Source organism: Taudactylus pleione, unplaced genomic scaffold (assembly GCF_031769625.1).
Source record: "Taudactylus pleione unplaced genomic scaffold, aTauple2 ptg000212l, whole genome shotgun sequence".
Classification (NCBI taxonomy): Eukaryota; Metazoa; Chordata; class Amphibia; order Anura; family Myobatrachidae; genus Taudactylus; species Taudactylus pleione.
This window is the reverse complement of record NW_028284614.1, coordinates 5,906,657-5,921,447: the sequence shown is the minus strand read 5'-3', so window position 1 is coordinate 5,921,447 and position 14,791 is coordinate 5,906,657. Positions and strand designations below refer to the sequence as shown.

The following is a 14,791-nucleotide window of genomic DNA, read 5'->3' as shown; positions in this document are numbered from 1 at the left end:
TGTACATTTAAACTGAAGATGCATTAAAATGGGTAAACGTTCAATATCCCGATAGCGGGGATTCCGTCGGTCACAATGCCGACGCCGGAATCACGACACTTAACGGAATACCGGCGCTGGCATCCTGACTACCGGAATCCCAAAGGTAAGTAGCGGAGTTGGAGGAAGGGTTAGACACTAAGGGGGAGGGTAAGGTTTAGGGTGCGGTGAGCGGGAGGTTAGGTTTACGCACCTGGGAGGGAGGGTTAAGGATTAGGTTAGGATACTCACTTACAGCTGTTGGGATGGTAACCTAGTCGGGGTACCAGCATCAGGATTCTGAACGCCAGCATCGCGTACCCAACCCAATAAAACGTGTTTACAACAGGAGACTTTGAAACACTTATTAAAAAAATATATATATATATCTGATGTTTTAATCAAATACACAGGCACATTGTTCAGCAATCATGAGAAACCCCAGGTAAAGGGCACCTTTAGCACTCCAGAAGCTGAGAACTACACCTCCCAGCATGCCCTGAAAAAGTTTGCTGTTAAGGCATGCTAAAAATGTGTCTGGGCATGCTGGGTTGTTTAGTTCCATAGCATCTGGACTGCCACAGGTTGTCTAACCCTCACACACACAGTTACCTAAACCAAATTTATTACATATGTTAGACAGAGGAGTCGTGGCGTGCAGAGCCCCCAGCAGAGGTGGCTATCGATGGGTGCAAACCCTCGATGGTTCACCATAGATGGTTTAGTGTCATCGATGGTAATCACCAATGGAAACACAGGCCGAGGTATTTTCCCCTAACACACAACAAGACAAATAGTTTCCCCGATACCATGCAGTCCTCGCCTTCCCCTATGACATGTACCTATGCTGTGCATAGGACTTATTGCTCATACCTGAGGTGCTCCGTACATATATAACACCAGCGACTCCTGTTTCGGGATCACGCACCAGACTTTCTGCCACGGCTTTGACTTTTCATTGTATTGTAGAAAACCGCAGATTACACTGTTTCCTGAGACTTCTGCAGACTCAATCTGATGAGGAGAGGAATAGATTACAGCACAGACAATGGGGGGAGAGGTATCAAGCACTCTAAAGAGGACTGGTTGTCAAGTTCTCCATAGCAACCAATCAGCTTCTGCCTATCACTGTATAGCATAATCGTGGAAAAAGCTAGCTAGAAGCTGATTGGTGAATTAAAGAGGTTGGCTTTGTGCCTACTTTATTGTGGGAGCTTTTGGAAACCCACTGTTCAGTAGAGAGGGAGGAGTGGCAAAAAGAGAGGCACCACTCAGTCCTGGCAGTACAATATTAATGTAGTAAAATAAAAATTCCTAAGATATCAATATATTGAGATATCTGCATTCAGTAGGTAGGGACAATAAGTATTTAGGATCTGCGTGGTCCCATCTGATCTCTGGTTCCTACCTCCAGTATTCCTCTCCTCCTCTCCTTCTCCTCGCTGTCGCTACACCCTCGTAAGATGTGGTAACAGTCCTTGCACACCTTATTCATTTTGCCTCCATCATACTGTAGCGGAGCCTTGTAGTCGGAGCATTTCCAGCACACCACCTGGCAGGGACATAGTAAATCAGCATCCGGAACCACCTGCGGTATCTACTTACTGCATTATCGATAACAAAACACCAGGGTCTACCTCGCATCATGACCACCTGACGACCAACACTGTAGACCAGTGGTCCTCAAACTCGGTCCTCAGGACCCCACACGGTTCACATTTTCCAGGTCACCCAGCAGGTGCACAGGTGTATTCATTAACTCACTGACACATTTTAAAAGATCAACAGGTGGAGCTAATTATTTCACCTGTGATTCTGTGAGGAGACCTGGAAAACATGCACTGTTTGGGGTGAACCTGTGCTGTAGGCAATCATGTTCCTCATCTGTTACACAGGACTTCGGTTATTACGCAAACAAAATAATCATTCACTCTTCTTCCCATGGTCAACTTCCCCTTCAACATGGATGATTTCCCAGCACTGATGCATTGATATTTATTGCGACACATTCAGTGCTATTTGCCAGACATCGACACCTAAGCATTAATGAGGCTCAGAGCAGTTTAAAAAAAAAAAAAGGAATTTTTTTTTAAGATTTAATTGTCCCTTTAAGTTATCATCTTGTGCAACAATGAAAGTTCATACATACATACTGTACATACAATACTGTGTTTTAGGCAGGTGTGGAAAAAATGCTGCAAAGTAAGAATGCTTTCACAAGACCCTGTGATATGAACAATCTTCCACAACCTCACCTTTGTAGCAGTTTAATGCCTCCTACACAGCTGTTTATGTTTCAGGTAATTACTGTGTTTCAACCTACATATAACCTGTGTGGTATGATTGGTTAATCATACACCTGACTATAAGCCTACAAATCCCCGACTGTGTGCAAGTGTACCTAGAAGACTAATGGTGCATACACACGGTCAGATTTTTCCTTCAGATATGAACGATAACGATTTAAAAATCGTTCAGTCGTTCATATCTGAAGGAAAATCGTTCATATCTGACATGCCTGAACGATGGACGATCAACGATGCGCGTTCCCGATGGTCAGATAACGATTTCTGACATCTGATGTGTTTGCAGTCAGACTTGGACGATTCCATTCATTTTAATGCAGTCAAAAATCGTTCAATCGTTCAAATCGTTCAAAACTTTGGTAAAATCGTTCAAATCGTTTAATCGTTCAATCGTTCATCTGACAAGTCTGACAAATCTGACCGTGTGTATGCTCCATTAGGCCATATTCAATTTGACGCAAAAAGTCAGTTGCTGGACTTTTCTCTGTCATCGGAGGTTTTGGAAGTGAAAACTTATCGCGCTCGTCCCCGTGATTCCCCGTATTCAATTTTATTTTGGCGAAAACATGACCCGGCGAAAAGGAAATCGGTGAAAAGTCCTGTCATTTTAGGGGAAATCAACCTGACACCCCCCAAAAGATTCTCTGACATGGGGGATCACTATGGGTACCCCCAAATAGCCCTGCTAAAGGTATGTGGGGTCTTTAAATGGTCTCAATAGGTGCTGTATAGCATTTAGCAACTTTTTTGGGGAAAAATAACGCGTCCCAGCAAATTTGGGGTACATGAAAATGGGTGCAAGCATATTTTGTAGTGGCTAATGTGAAGTTTTAAAAATCGTGAAAAATCCACCTGCCGCAATTACCTGCAATCAAAAAAACACCTGCCGCATACTTGGGGACCCCCCCTGAGTCTATTTTGCTAGTTTAGAAGTTTGTCCCCCAATAAAAAAATGTTTGCACCCAAAAAGAAAGTACCTTTTTTGGGGTGTCCTGTGGTCCTTTTTTATTTATTTTTTGACACAGAATAACTTTGGGGGACTGTCCAAGGGGTGCAGGGTGGTTTTTGGAAGTCTGCACCCCAAATCCCCAATTCTGCACTTATTCTCGCCTCCTATTCAATGGTGATACATTTTGGCAGATCCCAATGCGTAGCCTTTTCGCTCCGTCGAAAAGTCGAGAATATTGAATACAAGGATAACTCAAACCTGCGAAAATGATGTCATATCGCCGATAACGGGTTTTCGCAGCCTAATTGAATAGGGCCCTTGATGCTGTTTTGAAGGCAAAGGGTGGTCACACCAAATATTGATTTGATTTAGATTTCCCTTCTGTTCATTCACTTTGCATTTTGTTAACTGACAAATATAAACTATTAACACTTCTATTTTTCAAAGTATTATTACTATGCAGCATTTTTGCCATACCTATCTAAAAAGTTTTGCACAATTCTGCCTATATATACACATACATACATACATACATATACACACGCACACACACAGGTTCATGGCATTTTATTCTCCCAAGTGGTCATGTGACACAGAAAATGGCGGGAAGCAAGGCTTACCATGCTGCTCCTTTAAACCGAAAAGCTCATGTATTATACAGGTTCTGTGGCTAACTAAAATCAGGTCAGGCTTGAAGTCAGCCAGTCACAGAACCTGTGTAACTCAGGAGTGTTCCGGTATAAAGGGATAAGATGGTAAGCCTACGGGAAGCACAAATGAAACGGCCAGCGATGTAGTCAGTGTGATAAGCATAGCGGGTGTTAGTGATACTAGTTTATTGACACACACGTACGGGTGATCCTCGTATGGCATGTTTATATGGAGAATTTCTCATTACCGTAACTTTCTTAAAGAAAAAAAATGTTCTTTAAATATTAAAGTAGAATACAACAATATAGTGTAAAACGTACAAATCCACAGGCCCGGCAATGATGTCTCCTCCGAGTCAGCGCATTAAACTGCTCTTTGCATTTCATACACATGGTCACCTCGTTGTCTCGAATCCACCGTGGGGCCCGAAGTCCCAGCTCAGCGCTCTAAAGGCAAAGCCAAGGGGAGATGTTATTAAAAGCCTGCTGACAAACACATCTATGGTCCGTAAAGGTGATGAAGATGGCCTACATCAGTAGTTCCCAAATCCAGTCCTCAAAACACCTTATAACAGTCCAGGTTGTAAGGATATCTATGGTTCAGCACAGAGGGTTAAATAAAATTGACTGAGGTGCTAATTAAATCACCTATGCTCAAGCATAGATATCTTCAAAACCTGGACTGTTAGGGTGCCTTGAGGACCGAGATTGGGAACCTGTGGCCTACACCGTTAATGGAAATTTTTGAGAGTGTTTCTTAAATATCTCATGCAATTCCAAATTAGTCCCTCTCTAGGGTCCCTTCCCTGGGCCAGATTCCCTAATTGTCTCTAAAAGCCGATCGGAAGGGAGGATCCGATGGGCACTCTAATAGTAACATGGTGACTGGATAGCAGAGGTGCTCAGTACAGACTTGTAGTTTCACAACAGTTGGAGAGCCACGGGTTGGCCTGGCCTGGCATATACTGACCAATCAGCCTAGACTCTGGAGATCTGATATCTGGAGACTTGGATCAAGAAGGGAACTCTTTGAAAGATAAAGTACCAACAAATCAGCTCCTAACTGTCATGTTGCAGGCTGTTTGAAAAAATTACAGGTAGGAGCTGATTGGTTGGTAATTTATCTCTTTCCACTTTATCCTTCTCCAAGGCTTGATACATTTCTCCCAGTGTATCTTGTAATGATGGATACTGGGGCCACTTTGTCCCGTCTTCGGACTGCGCGTCCCCCTGGTTCTCCTGTTTCTTAGTTTACCCTCTAAATGCGGTACCGTTATCTAGGTCTCAGCAAATATACTTCGCTATCAATATACACATACAGATGTGTCCACATACATCTAGCCTCCTTGTGTGCTTAACAGCCCTTCTAGTGACACCACGCCGTGGCGTGACTCATTAGAGCCAGGCGTCTTTTCGTGTTACTTTTTTTCCTTACAGGGCGTCTTAATCGCCAGTTGATGCAAATCGGGCTCAAGAGCAGCTTCTGCTGATTAAAATGATATGCGGCATGCCTATAATTTGTGTAAGGGAAAAAAGTTGCACAAAAAGAAGCTCAGCGCTACAGAGACGCACGACGCTCACGCGTTATGTGTAACGCGACTTGTAATGCAGGTAGGATAGATGTATGTGGACACAACTGTATAATCAAAGGAATTCTGAATTCCCAAATTATAAAAATCTTCTTAGATAAATATTTGTAATATCAACAACCGGGTCTGTCCTGGCAAAACCAACATGCATGGAACCCTAATATCAGGAGGATATAGTATTAAAGAATATGGATCCAAATGGAGTAGGGTAACACATGCATGGAAATATTATTTTAGTTTTACATTTATATGTTTTGACTAAATCCCTCCCTACAATAGCTCCGTCAGTCAGTCAGTCAGTAGAGTTCCTGAGTAGAAGTCAGCCGAGTTCCCAGGGATAAGTAAGTGCCGGGGGTCTGCTATATACAGCAAATAGTGAGGAACCAAGGGGAGGGATTTAATAACGTTTAGTTATTTCTTATGTGGAAAGCCCCATTCAGCTCCCAGTTATTCGTCAACAAAAAAAAAAAAAAAAAAAGAGGAAGAGTGAAAACAGATTCTGCTACTTCCTCTGTATCTGAGCAGGAATGTTATTAACAGCGAGTAGAGATCAAATCAATTCAAAGACATAAAATAAATCAGTCACAACTTACTAGAACCTCCGGTGTAGCTTCCTCCATTTTTTTGGCGTTGGCGATTATGAAAGTCTCATTCCTCTGCTGAAATTCTGCAATCGCATTGTTCAAAGCCTGAATGAAAAGTGAGATCCGGATTTATATAGTAGTGTATTATATATATATATATATATATATATATATATACATACATACACACATGACTGTATAAAGGTGCCCTGTATAGATGATCATGGGCAGCTGGGTCCGATATAGATGTAGGTTCTTTTTGACACATTAACCCCCTGCTACATAAAACCGCTGCTGTTGGGAAGACCTTGGTCGCAGGTTTAAGAACCAGGGCCCTCATTCAGAGCCGTACGCTCTGAGCAGAGCGCACGCTCTGAATGAGGGCCGGCCTCCATGAAAATGGAGCGTCCTCCTGGACGCTCGTATAGCTGTGGGTGATCACCCACAGGCTATACGAGCGTGCAGTTTGATGGCCGCGATGGTCTTGAACATCGCGACCATCGAAACTGCGAGCCGGAGCCTGCGGTTGAGGTTTTCAACCGCAAGCTCCGGAGTGATTTTGGCTCTATCAGAGCCAAAATCACTCCCACTGACATCACTAGTGATGTCAGTGGGCCGGCTTCTGACGGGAGGCACGCCCCTGGCACGCCTACCAAAGGGGGCGTGCTGTCAATCAACATCGACAGCACGCCCCCTTTGATCAGACACAACGAGCGAAGGACTTTCCTTCGCTCGTCGCGTCAGCCGCTCGCGAGTGGGTCTGAATCAGGCCCCAAGAGCTTAGAATTCCCCCCCCCCCCCCGAAATCCATATTGGATCCACTGCATGGAGTGATTTGGGCTTTTGTCTCTGTTTAGGAGTTGGGTCAGTGTCATTTGCATTGCCTCCCCTGTTCATGGTGGTGTTGAGCAGTGCTCCTCACAGTAACTGTAGAAAGAGGTGCTCAGTGATCAGGTCTGTGTATAATTAGCAAACCATTGCTCTCTGATTTTTACCTCTCTCGCCCTTGGATCTTTATGAGTAACAGGGTCTCAGGACAATAGGTCCGATATCTATATATGGATTTGCTTTACTTCTACGTTTTTTTTAAATATACTTCTACTGTTGTCTTGTTATTACTTAATGGAAAGGTCACTGTACAAAATCATAACGTTATAACTTGATTATTAGTTCGTAATACAAAATCAGATTACTAAAAGTGAGTTCATGACCTCTGTAAATGGCAGAGCGACCCGTAGGTAAAGTTATAAAGTGTCTCCTACGGAACATAATACTGTTATTATAGCAATGGATACATTTTTTTAGTGACTCTCGGGCATATTACTGTATGTATAAAAGGGCATCGGAGGGACCTGGTGATGGTGATAATTCGTATTTTAAATGTCACTTTTCTAGATAATTTAGATGAACTAGTGCACCTACCTTAATCCATTCCTCCTTGATTTGTCCGGTACTGAAATAAAATAAAAATAAATAAATATTTTTTTTTTTTAAAAGGAGTTTTATATTCGCTTAGACACATCACACTCCGCTGTGTGCCAGGGCCAGCTTTGGGCAGAGCAAACAGGGGAGGTGCAGGCGGTTGTGCCTACTAGTTGTCCCTCACCTATGCCCGCAGGAGGCAGCTCATGTCATGCTGCCAGTGGAAGGTTGGACTGCAGGGGAAAGCTGTTCCGTGACTTTGGGGGTCTATGTACTAAGCCTTGAGAGCGATAAAGTGGACGGAGATAACGTACCAACCAATCAGCTCGTAACTGTAATTCTTTTATAACACAGCCTGTAAAGTGACAGCAGTGTTATCAGTTATTTGATGTTTTTAGGTCTGTGTCTATTCAGCAAATGAAGAATCTACCAAACAATCAGATATCTGGTCTTTTACAGAGAGAGGCTGAGTAGTATTGTTTACATTTTAGTTTTATTAATACTAAACACATGAATATGTCCAACAGATGATTCACAGAGTCAAACAAAATAACAATAGGTACAAAGGGCTTGGTTGAGAGTTAAGGTGGCCATACACGGCACGCTATACGTGCTCATCCGTCGGATCAGCACGATATAGGTGCTATATTGTGCCGTGTATGGGAACGATATCATACCTGTGGGTCGTACATCGCATCCCCAGGTCTTCCTGCAAAACCATCTGACCTGGGATGTGATGTACGATCCCATTCAAAAGATGGAGGGGGGAGCCGGCATATCGCGCGGTCTGCGGGGATCGGCAGCCGCAATACACGGTGCATCGCACCGTGTATGGCCAGCATTAGACACAATCTTGTGATGATTAGCAGACTGCACATGTCAGGGCCTTCACAAGCAAGTTCGCGCATATACGTAACTCAGTGGGATCTTCACTTGCGACAGACAAACCCACGACACACTTTCGCACATTGGATAACCATGTTGTGGGCGTGTCGTCAAAATTGCGGGCTCCTCAGAGGTGAGCGTGTGCAGATATCCGTCCAGTTTTAGTCGGATGTCTTGCACCAGGGATAGGGCTGGCGCAAATCTGTGCGGAGGAGGATGACGACGACTGCCTTCACCAGCAGATGGATGGGGACGGCCCAGACACAAAGATACGGCCGACACCCAATACATCTGCATTTATCTCCCAACACGTAACTGCGATGATCCAAAGAGTTCACAAAAGTAAAAGTATTTTATATTTTAAAATAATTATGAATGTGCGGATTGTCTGTCCAGCATGTTGGGGCTGTGACGCCGATCCTAGCTGTAGATGGGTTCACTAACAGCAGCAATGTAGCATGTTTTCATCCTCACCCTTTACATGTTTCAATAAGACCTCATAACACAGTAATTAGTGTAGTGCAATCAGCAGCGCAGAACCTGCCGTTATCTATCATTTCCCACTCAGACGACTGCGCAGGTCCAGTAAACTTATAGGAAGACTCTTGACTCTAATTTCAATGCAGCATTAGGTCATTAGGTCTGTGTGACACAAGAGGAAACCTCTGTCGCGGGTAGTAAAATAGGGCTAATTCAATGGGCAGCACAGACCTACACCTACTACGGCCCTAACTGTGTGGAGTTTGTATATTCTCCCTGTGTTTGCGTGGGTTTCCTCCCACACTCCAAAAATATACTGGTAGGTTAATTGGCTCCCAACAAAAATAAACCCTATGTGTATGTGTGTGAGCATGTGGTAGGGAATATAGATTGTAAGCTCCACTGGGGCAGGGACTGATGTGAATGTTCAAATATTCTCTGTAAAGCGCTGCGGAATGTGTGCGCTATATAAGTAACTGGTAATAAATAAATAAATGTATTGATCAGTCTGCAGCGCACAAGAATTCTGCTGAACACGAAGCCGAATTACAGAGTGCAGTCTATGGACCGTAGGAGGAGAGTGGAAAATGTGGGCAGCAGAGCTATAGGCACCTAGAGATGAGTGTACTGTCCTGGACACATGCACACTCTGGGCCTGATTCAGAGCCGGACGCTCTGACCAGAGCGCTCGCTCTCAATCAGGGCCTGCCTACCTAAAATTGGAGCGGCCTCTTGGACGCTCGCACAGCTTATGCGAGCGTCCATGATGATGGTCGCGATGGTCAAGACCATCGCGACCATCGGGCTTGCGATGAGACCCTTGTGGTAGGGTCTCGCTGCCACAAGCCCTGGAGTAATTTTGGCTCTATCAGAGCCAAAATCACTCCCACTGACATCACTAGTGATGTCAGTGGGGCCGGACCCAGACAAAAGGCGTTCTCGTCTGGCAGCCACGCCCCTGGCACGCCCACCAAAGGGGGCGTGCTGTCAATCACCATCGACAGCACGCCCCCTTTGGTGCGCGACCCCGAGCGACGGCTTCCCCGTCGCTCGCCGGGTCTCGCGCATGCGCACGACGGAGCTCCCTCCGTCGTGCGTATGCGCACTTGGGCACCATCGACCCGCTTGCGAGCGTACAGCACTCGCGAGCGGGTCTGAATGAGACCCTCTGTACATATTTTTTAAAGCGCAACTTTTTTCCTACGTACATTCTGAGCACATATTTATCACCTCGAATTGAGCCCCTGGATATAGTAATTCAAATGTATTATTTAATTTACCGTAGTCATTCAGAGGATTATAAAAAATAAAAATAAAATAAATGGAACGTTCAACTAGGCGATAGTCCAGAGATGGTTTTATTTGCATTTCGTGATTTTCGCTTTATTTGCACATTCATACATTCGGCTATCACCTGTCCACTGGATGTATTTGATGTTGGATTATTCTGTGCATTTGGATAATTGCACACTAAGGGGTAAATCTACTGAGGGTCGATTTTTAATTGATTAAAAATCGTTCGAAATTGATCAACACCATTGTTGCGTTTCAGTGACTAAATCGCACTTTTACTAACACAAAAAAAAAATCTATTTACAAGAAAAAAATGTCTGTCAGTAAATGTGTGATTTAGCCCCTGAAACACAACATCGATGTTTATCGATTTAGACCAATTTAAAATCGATTTAAATTGACCTTTAGTAAATTTACCCGCAATGGCCGGATTCAGAGATGCACGCAATTCAAACCCAATACCATAGTTCACATAGTTGAGAGGCTATTTGCGCCTGCGCATGCGAGAAAAGTCCTGAAAACCCTGACACATGCGTCTCGCAGGGAGAGATAAAATGGATGGAGATAAAGTACCAACCAATCAGCTCCCAACTGTCATTGTACAGGTTGTGTTTAATAAATGACAGTTAAGAGCTGATTGGTTGGTGCACCAATGGTGGCGTGTCATGGGTCACCGGCAGTGTTACAGTGCGCAGAGTCGGTGAAAGTGGTCGTGTCAGTGCTTGCTCATTCAGGCGCTCGTCCAGGAGACGGCTGTTACCAACATTTGCATATTATCGCCGCAGAAGCTCCGACAAAAGGCGCACGAGTGTCTGCGTCTGAATCAGGCCCTATGGTTATTTCTGTTTATTTCACTATGTCCAATGTTTCCAAAGTGGGGTCTCCGCATAGTCAAAAATCAGCCCCAGGCCCAGGACATCCTACCTGGCCTGTAGCTCCAGCGTCCGCTCTTTGCCAGAGATCTGGAAGGTGTGCAGATAATCCTCATTGTGAGTCTCCACCACCTTCATGCCATCCAGCCCGATCTTTGTACGGAGCGAGTACTTTGCCCCCACCAGACTGAACTTGGGCACGCAGTACAGCAACATGTTGTTGATCTGAAAGAGAACAGGTTGTAAGAACTTTGCATAGCAAGTAGGACAGGAGCCTCACACCAGTTCTCCCTGCTGGTGATTGATTACGTCCCGATATATGATTTCATATAACTAAAAAGAAAAAAAAAAAACGGATTAACCTGCACATACATTGGTGGAAGGTGACACTGCCTTTCTGAACTGCTTTGCACAACAATTTGCGGAACTGTGACAGGACAGTAAAAGTAAAAATGTGCTTCTGCAGTGTGTCCTGTCTGACATCTTGAAAAAACTGTCTCTCTTCCTGCAAATATCCTGCCTGACAAGTAATCCTTTGGGCGGAATTCAATTGATTCCAGCCCCTATCGCGCCCGACGGAGCTATTCAATTCTTGCTCCTGTTGGGCGCGATCAGCTGCCAGCGCTACATTGCACCTCGCAGCCCCAGGGGGATGAGAGCTGAAATGTGCGAAAAGTGACCTGTTTGCTTTGGGCGCCCAAACAGCACTATTCGCGGTCGCGCCCAGCACTTTGGTCGGGTTTAGCTGCTTTACGCGGCTAAACCTGACCTCTATGGGCGCGATCAGTGCGAAAAACGGCATCAATTGAATATCGGCCCGAGATCTCCCGTCACTTTAGACGGGAGATCCGGACCGCGTAATCAATTGAATTCCGCCCTTTGTGTCACAAGACATGACAGCAGACAATTCACTATTTCATGTACCACTTTTACACATTTTAAATACATTAGTCTATGGGGCCAAATTCAACTGCCAGCGTTATTTTTCACCGCAAAAAATGATGCGGGCATGGCGACCATTTTACAAGTACCGCAGGTCCGCAGCTATGGGCTCTCAGAATAGCTGTGGTATTCAATTTAAAGAAAAAGGGTTGCGTTCCTTTCCACGCATAAAATCCAAATATTCAGAACAACAGCTGGTTCCCCAATACCACCACCTTCATGGAAGGGCAAAGGTTATGGGGTCTATTTACTAAGCAGTGTTAGGAGACAGAGTGAAAAGTGATAAAGTTGCAGCCAATCAGCTCCCAACTGTCATTTTTCAAACACAGCCTGTGAGAAGGCAGTTAGGAGCTGATTGGCTGGTACCTTATCACTTTTCACTCTGTCTCCTAACACGGCTTAGTAAACAGACCACATAGCCATTTTGCACATCCAAATATACGCCACGGGCACGCACTGTGGCAGAAACGTCACCCCTCAAATGCACCACTCCAAGGTCGTTACATTATCTGCTCTTGACAAATTAACTTCTGCATTTGAAAGCTGGATTGGGAGTAGTACTCCACAGGGGATGAGTACGGGGTGCTGGCGGTCATAATCCCGACCCCAACATCCCGACAGGATTAGGATACCAACACCTGTCAGTTGGTATCCTAACCCTCCCCCTCTTCCTCCCTCCCTGGGGCCTGAACCTAACCTCCCTCCCTGGTGCCTAAACCTAAACTCCCCCCTAGCGCATATACCCAACTTTCCCTCCCTGCACCCTAAACCTAACTATTCCCCTTAGTACCTAACCCCAACCCTACCCCTAGTGCCTAACCCTTACCATCCCCCTAGTGCCTAACCCTAGCACCTCCCCCTAGTGCTAGCCCTAACCGTCCCTAGTGCCTAACCCTCCCCCTAGTGCCTAACCCTCCCCCTAGTGCCTAACCCTAACCCTCCCCCTAGTGCCTAACCCTAACTGTCCCCCTAGTGCCTAACCCCAACCGTCCCGCTAGTGCCTAACCCTAACCCTCCCCCTAGTGCCTAACCCTAACCCTCCCCCTAGTGCCTAACCCTATCCCTCCCCCTAGTGCCTAACCCCAACCGTCCCGCTAGTGCCTAACCCTAGCCCTCCCCCCTTAGTGCCTAACCCTAACCCTAGTGCCTAACCCCAACCCTCCCCCCTTAGTGCCTAACCCTAACCCTCCCCCTAGTGCCTAATCCTAACCGTCCCCCTAGTGCCTAACCCTAACCCTCCCCCCTTAGTGCCTAACCCTAACCCTCCCCCCTTAGTGCCTAACTCTATCCCTCCCCCTAGTGCCTAACCCTAACCGTCCCCCTAATGCCTAACCCTAACCCTCCCCCCTTAGTGCCTAACACTAACCCTCCCCCTAGTGCCTAACCCTAACCCTCCCCCTAGTGCCTAAGCCTAACCCTCCCCCTAGTGCCTAACCCTAACCCTCCTCCTAACCCCACTACTTACATTCAGGATTCCAATGTCGGCATTGTGACCGCCGGCATCCCTTTTGTCTGGATATTGAACGTATTGACGGCATTCAGTAGGGAGCGCCCAGTCAACTCGGCTACAGTATTTCTATCATAACTCGCACCCTTTGCACAATCACTGCCATAATGATAACTTAACCACTAGGTTCTCAATCTGTAAAACCTCATATAGATACTTCAGTCTGTTATATACAACTTAACAAAACACTACATTTATTAGTAAAGAATAAAAACCTATACAAAACTAAACTGAAAGGAAAATATTTTAAAACATTTAAATGCATAAGAAGTAGGATGACATCCATTAGCTAAGATTAGGGGGTACTTCGAATCCATTTACAAACACAATGGACCATATCGTACAAATAACAGATCAAGGCAAATATTATCACATAGGGGCACATTTGGAAAAAAACATAAAAAGATTGAGACCTGCTGATATAACCCATGCACTAACCCTAATGCACTAACCCCTAATCCAAACCTCTAAACTAACCCTAATACCCTAACAGACTAACCCCTGACCCTAGTGTCCTAAACACTAAAGGGCAGACTGGATGGACCATGTGGTTCTTATCAGCCATCAAATTCTATGTTTCTATATATATAGATATGTGCACATATACTTATCCTCAAATCGTGTAAAAAATAGCCGTTTGGGCGTGCAATGGGCTTTGCGACTTAGCCGTACCATGCGACTTTTTCTTAATTTATGTGCGTCTTAATCTGAGACTTTATACCAATTGGCTTCTGAAATAAAAAGTACGCAAACTGGGCAGAACGACAAGAGACAGAGGTCCGATATGAGTGACTCGCGCCGTGCATGGTTATATTTAATCTGCGACATTATACCAATTCCTTTGCCACAAAAATATAAATCCTATCTATCTACCACAATATAAGCCAATTTGTATGCAAGTAACACACCACATTCAGGAAAAAGCGCGGGAATCGCTGCTAGTGGCGGAGCGTCTAAGCCACGCCAGGTGTTTTGTGCTATCTGGTGCAAAAAGGATAGGTGCAGGAGAACACAAAATTAGCTATAATTAGGGGTTTTCACAGTTTTGGTGCTGCAATTCTCCATTTATTTGCTTAAAGTGGTGTCTGATCATAATATACATCATCTGCAGAATGGCGTAATAACATCCAACCAACCAACGGGACTAATACTCCATTTATTATGCACATAAAGCCGATAGCAGCATGTACAATCTGTCTAATGTTTCAGTCTATAAGTTTATTCCTGATAAAGGTCTCACTAGCATTGGATCACCGGGCTGACTGTACATATACTGTATATATGTTAGCTAGTG

The 14,791-nt window shown here is 44.9% G+C and overlaps 1 protein-coding gene across 2 annotated transcripts in view; it reads right to left on the bottom strand.

Moving 5' to 3' along the window:
- Nucleotides 1-14,791, bottom strand: part of FGD4 (FYVE, RhoGEF and PH domain containing 4) — a 172,741-nt gene that overhangs the window by 7,104 nt on the left and 150,846 nt on the right. For both annotated transcript variants that reach the window (XM_088478280.1, XM_088478281.1), the window contains 6 exons: nucleotides 11,101-11,273; nucleotides 7,519-7,549; nucleotides 6,106-6,201; nucleotides 4,245-4,370; nucleotides 1,427-1,570; nucleotides 892-1,032 (listed from right to left, as the gene is read on the bottom strand). In XM_088478280.1, coding sequence (XP_088334406.1) covers nucleotides 892-1,032; nucleotides 1,427-1,570; nucleotides 4,245-4,370; nucleotides 6,106-6,201; nucleotides 7,519-7,549; nucleotides 11,101-11,273 — 711 coding nt within the window. The remainder of the gene's footprint in view (nucleotides 1-891; nucleotides 1,033-1,426; nucleotides 1,571-4,244; nucleotides 4,371-6,105; nucleotides 6,202-7,518; nucleotides 7,550-11,100; nucleotides 11,274-14,791) is intronic.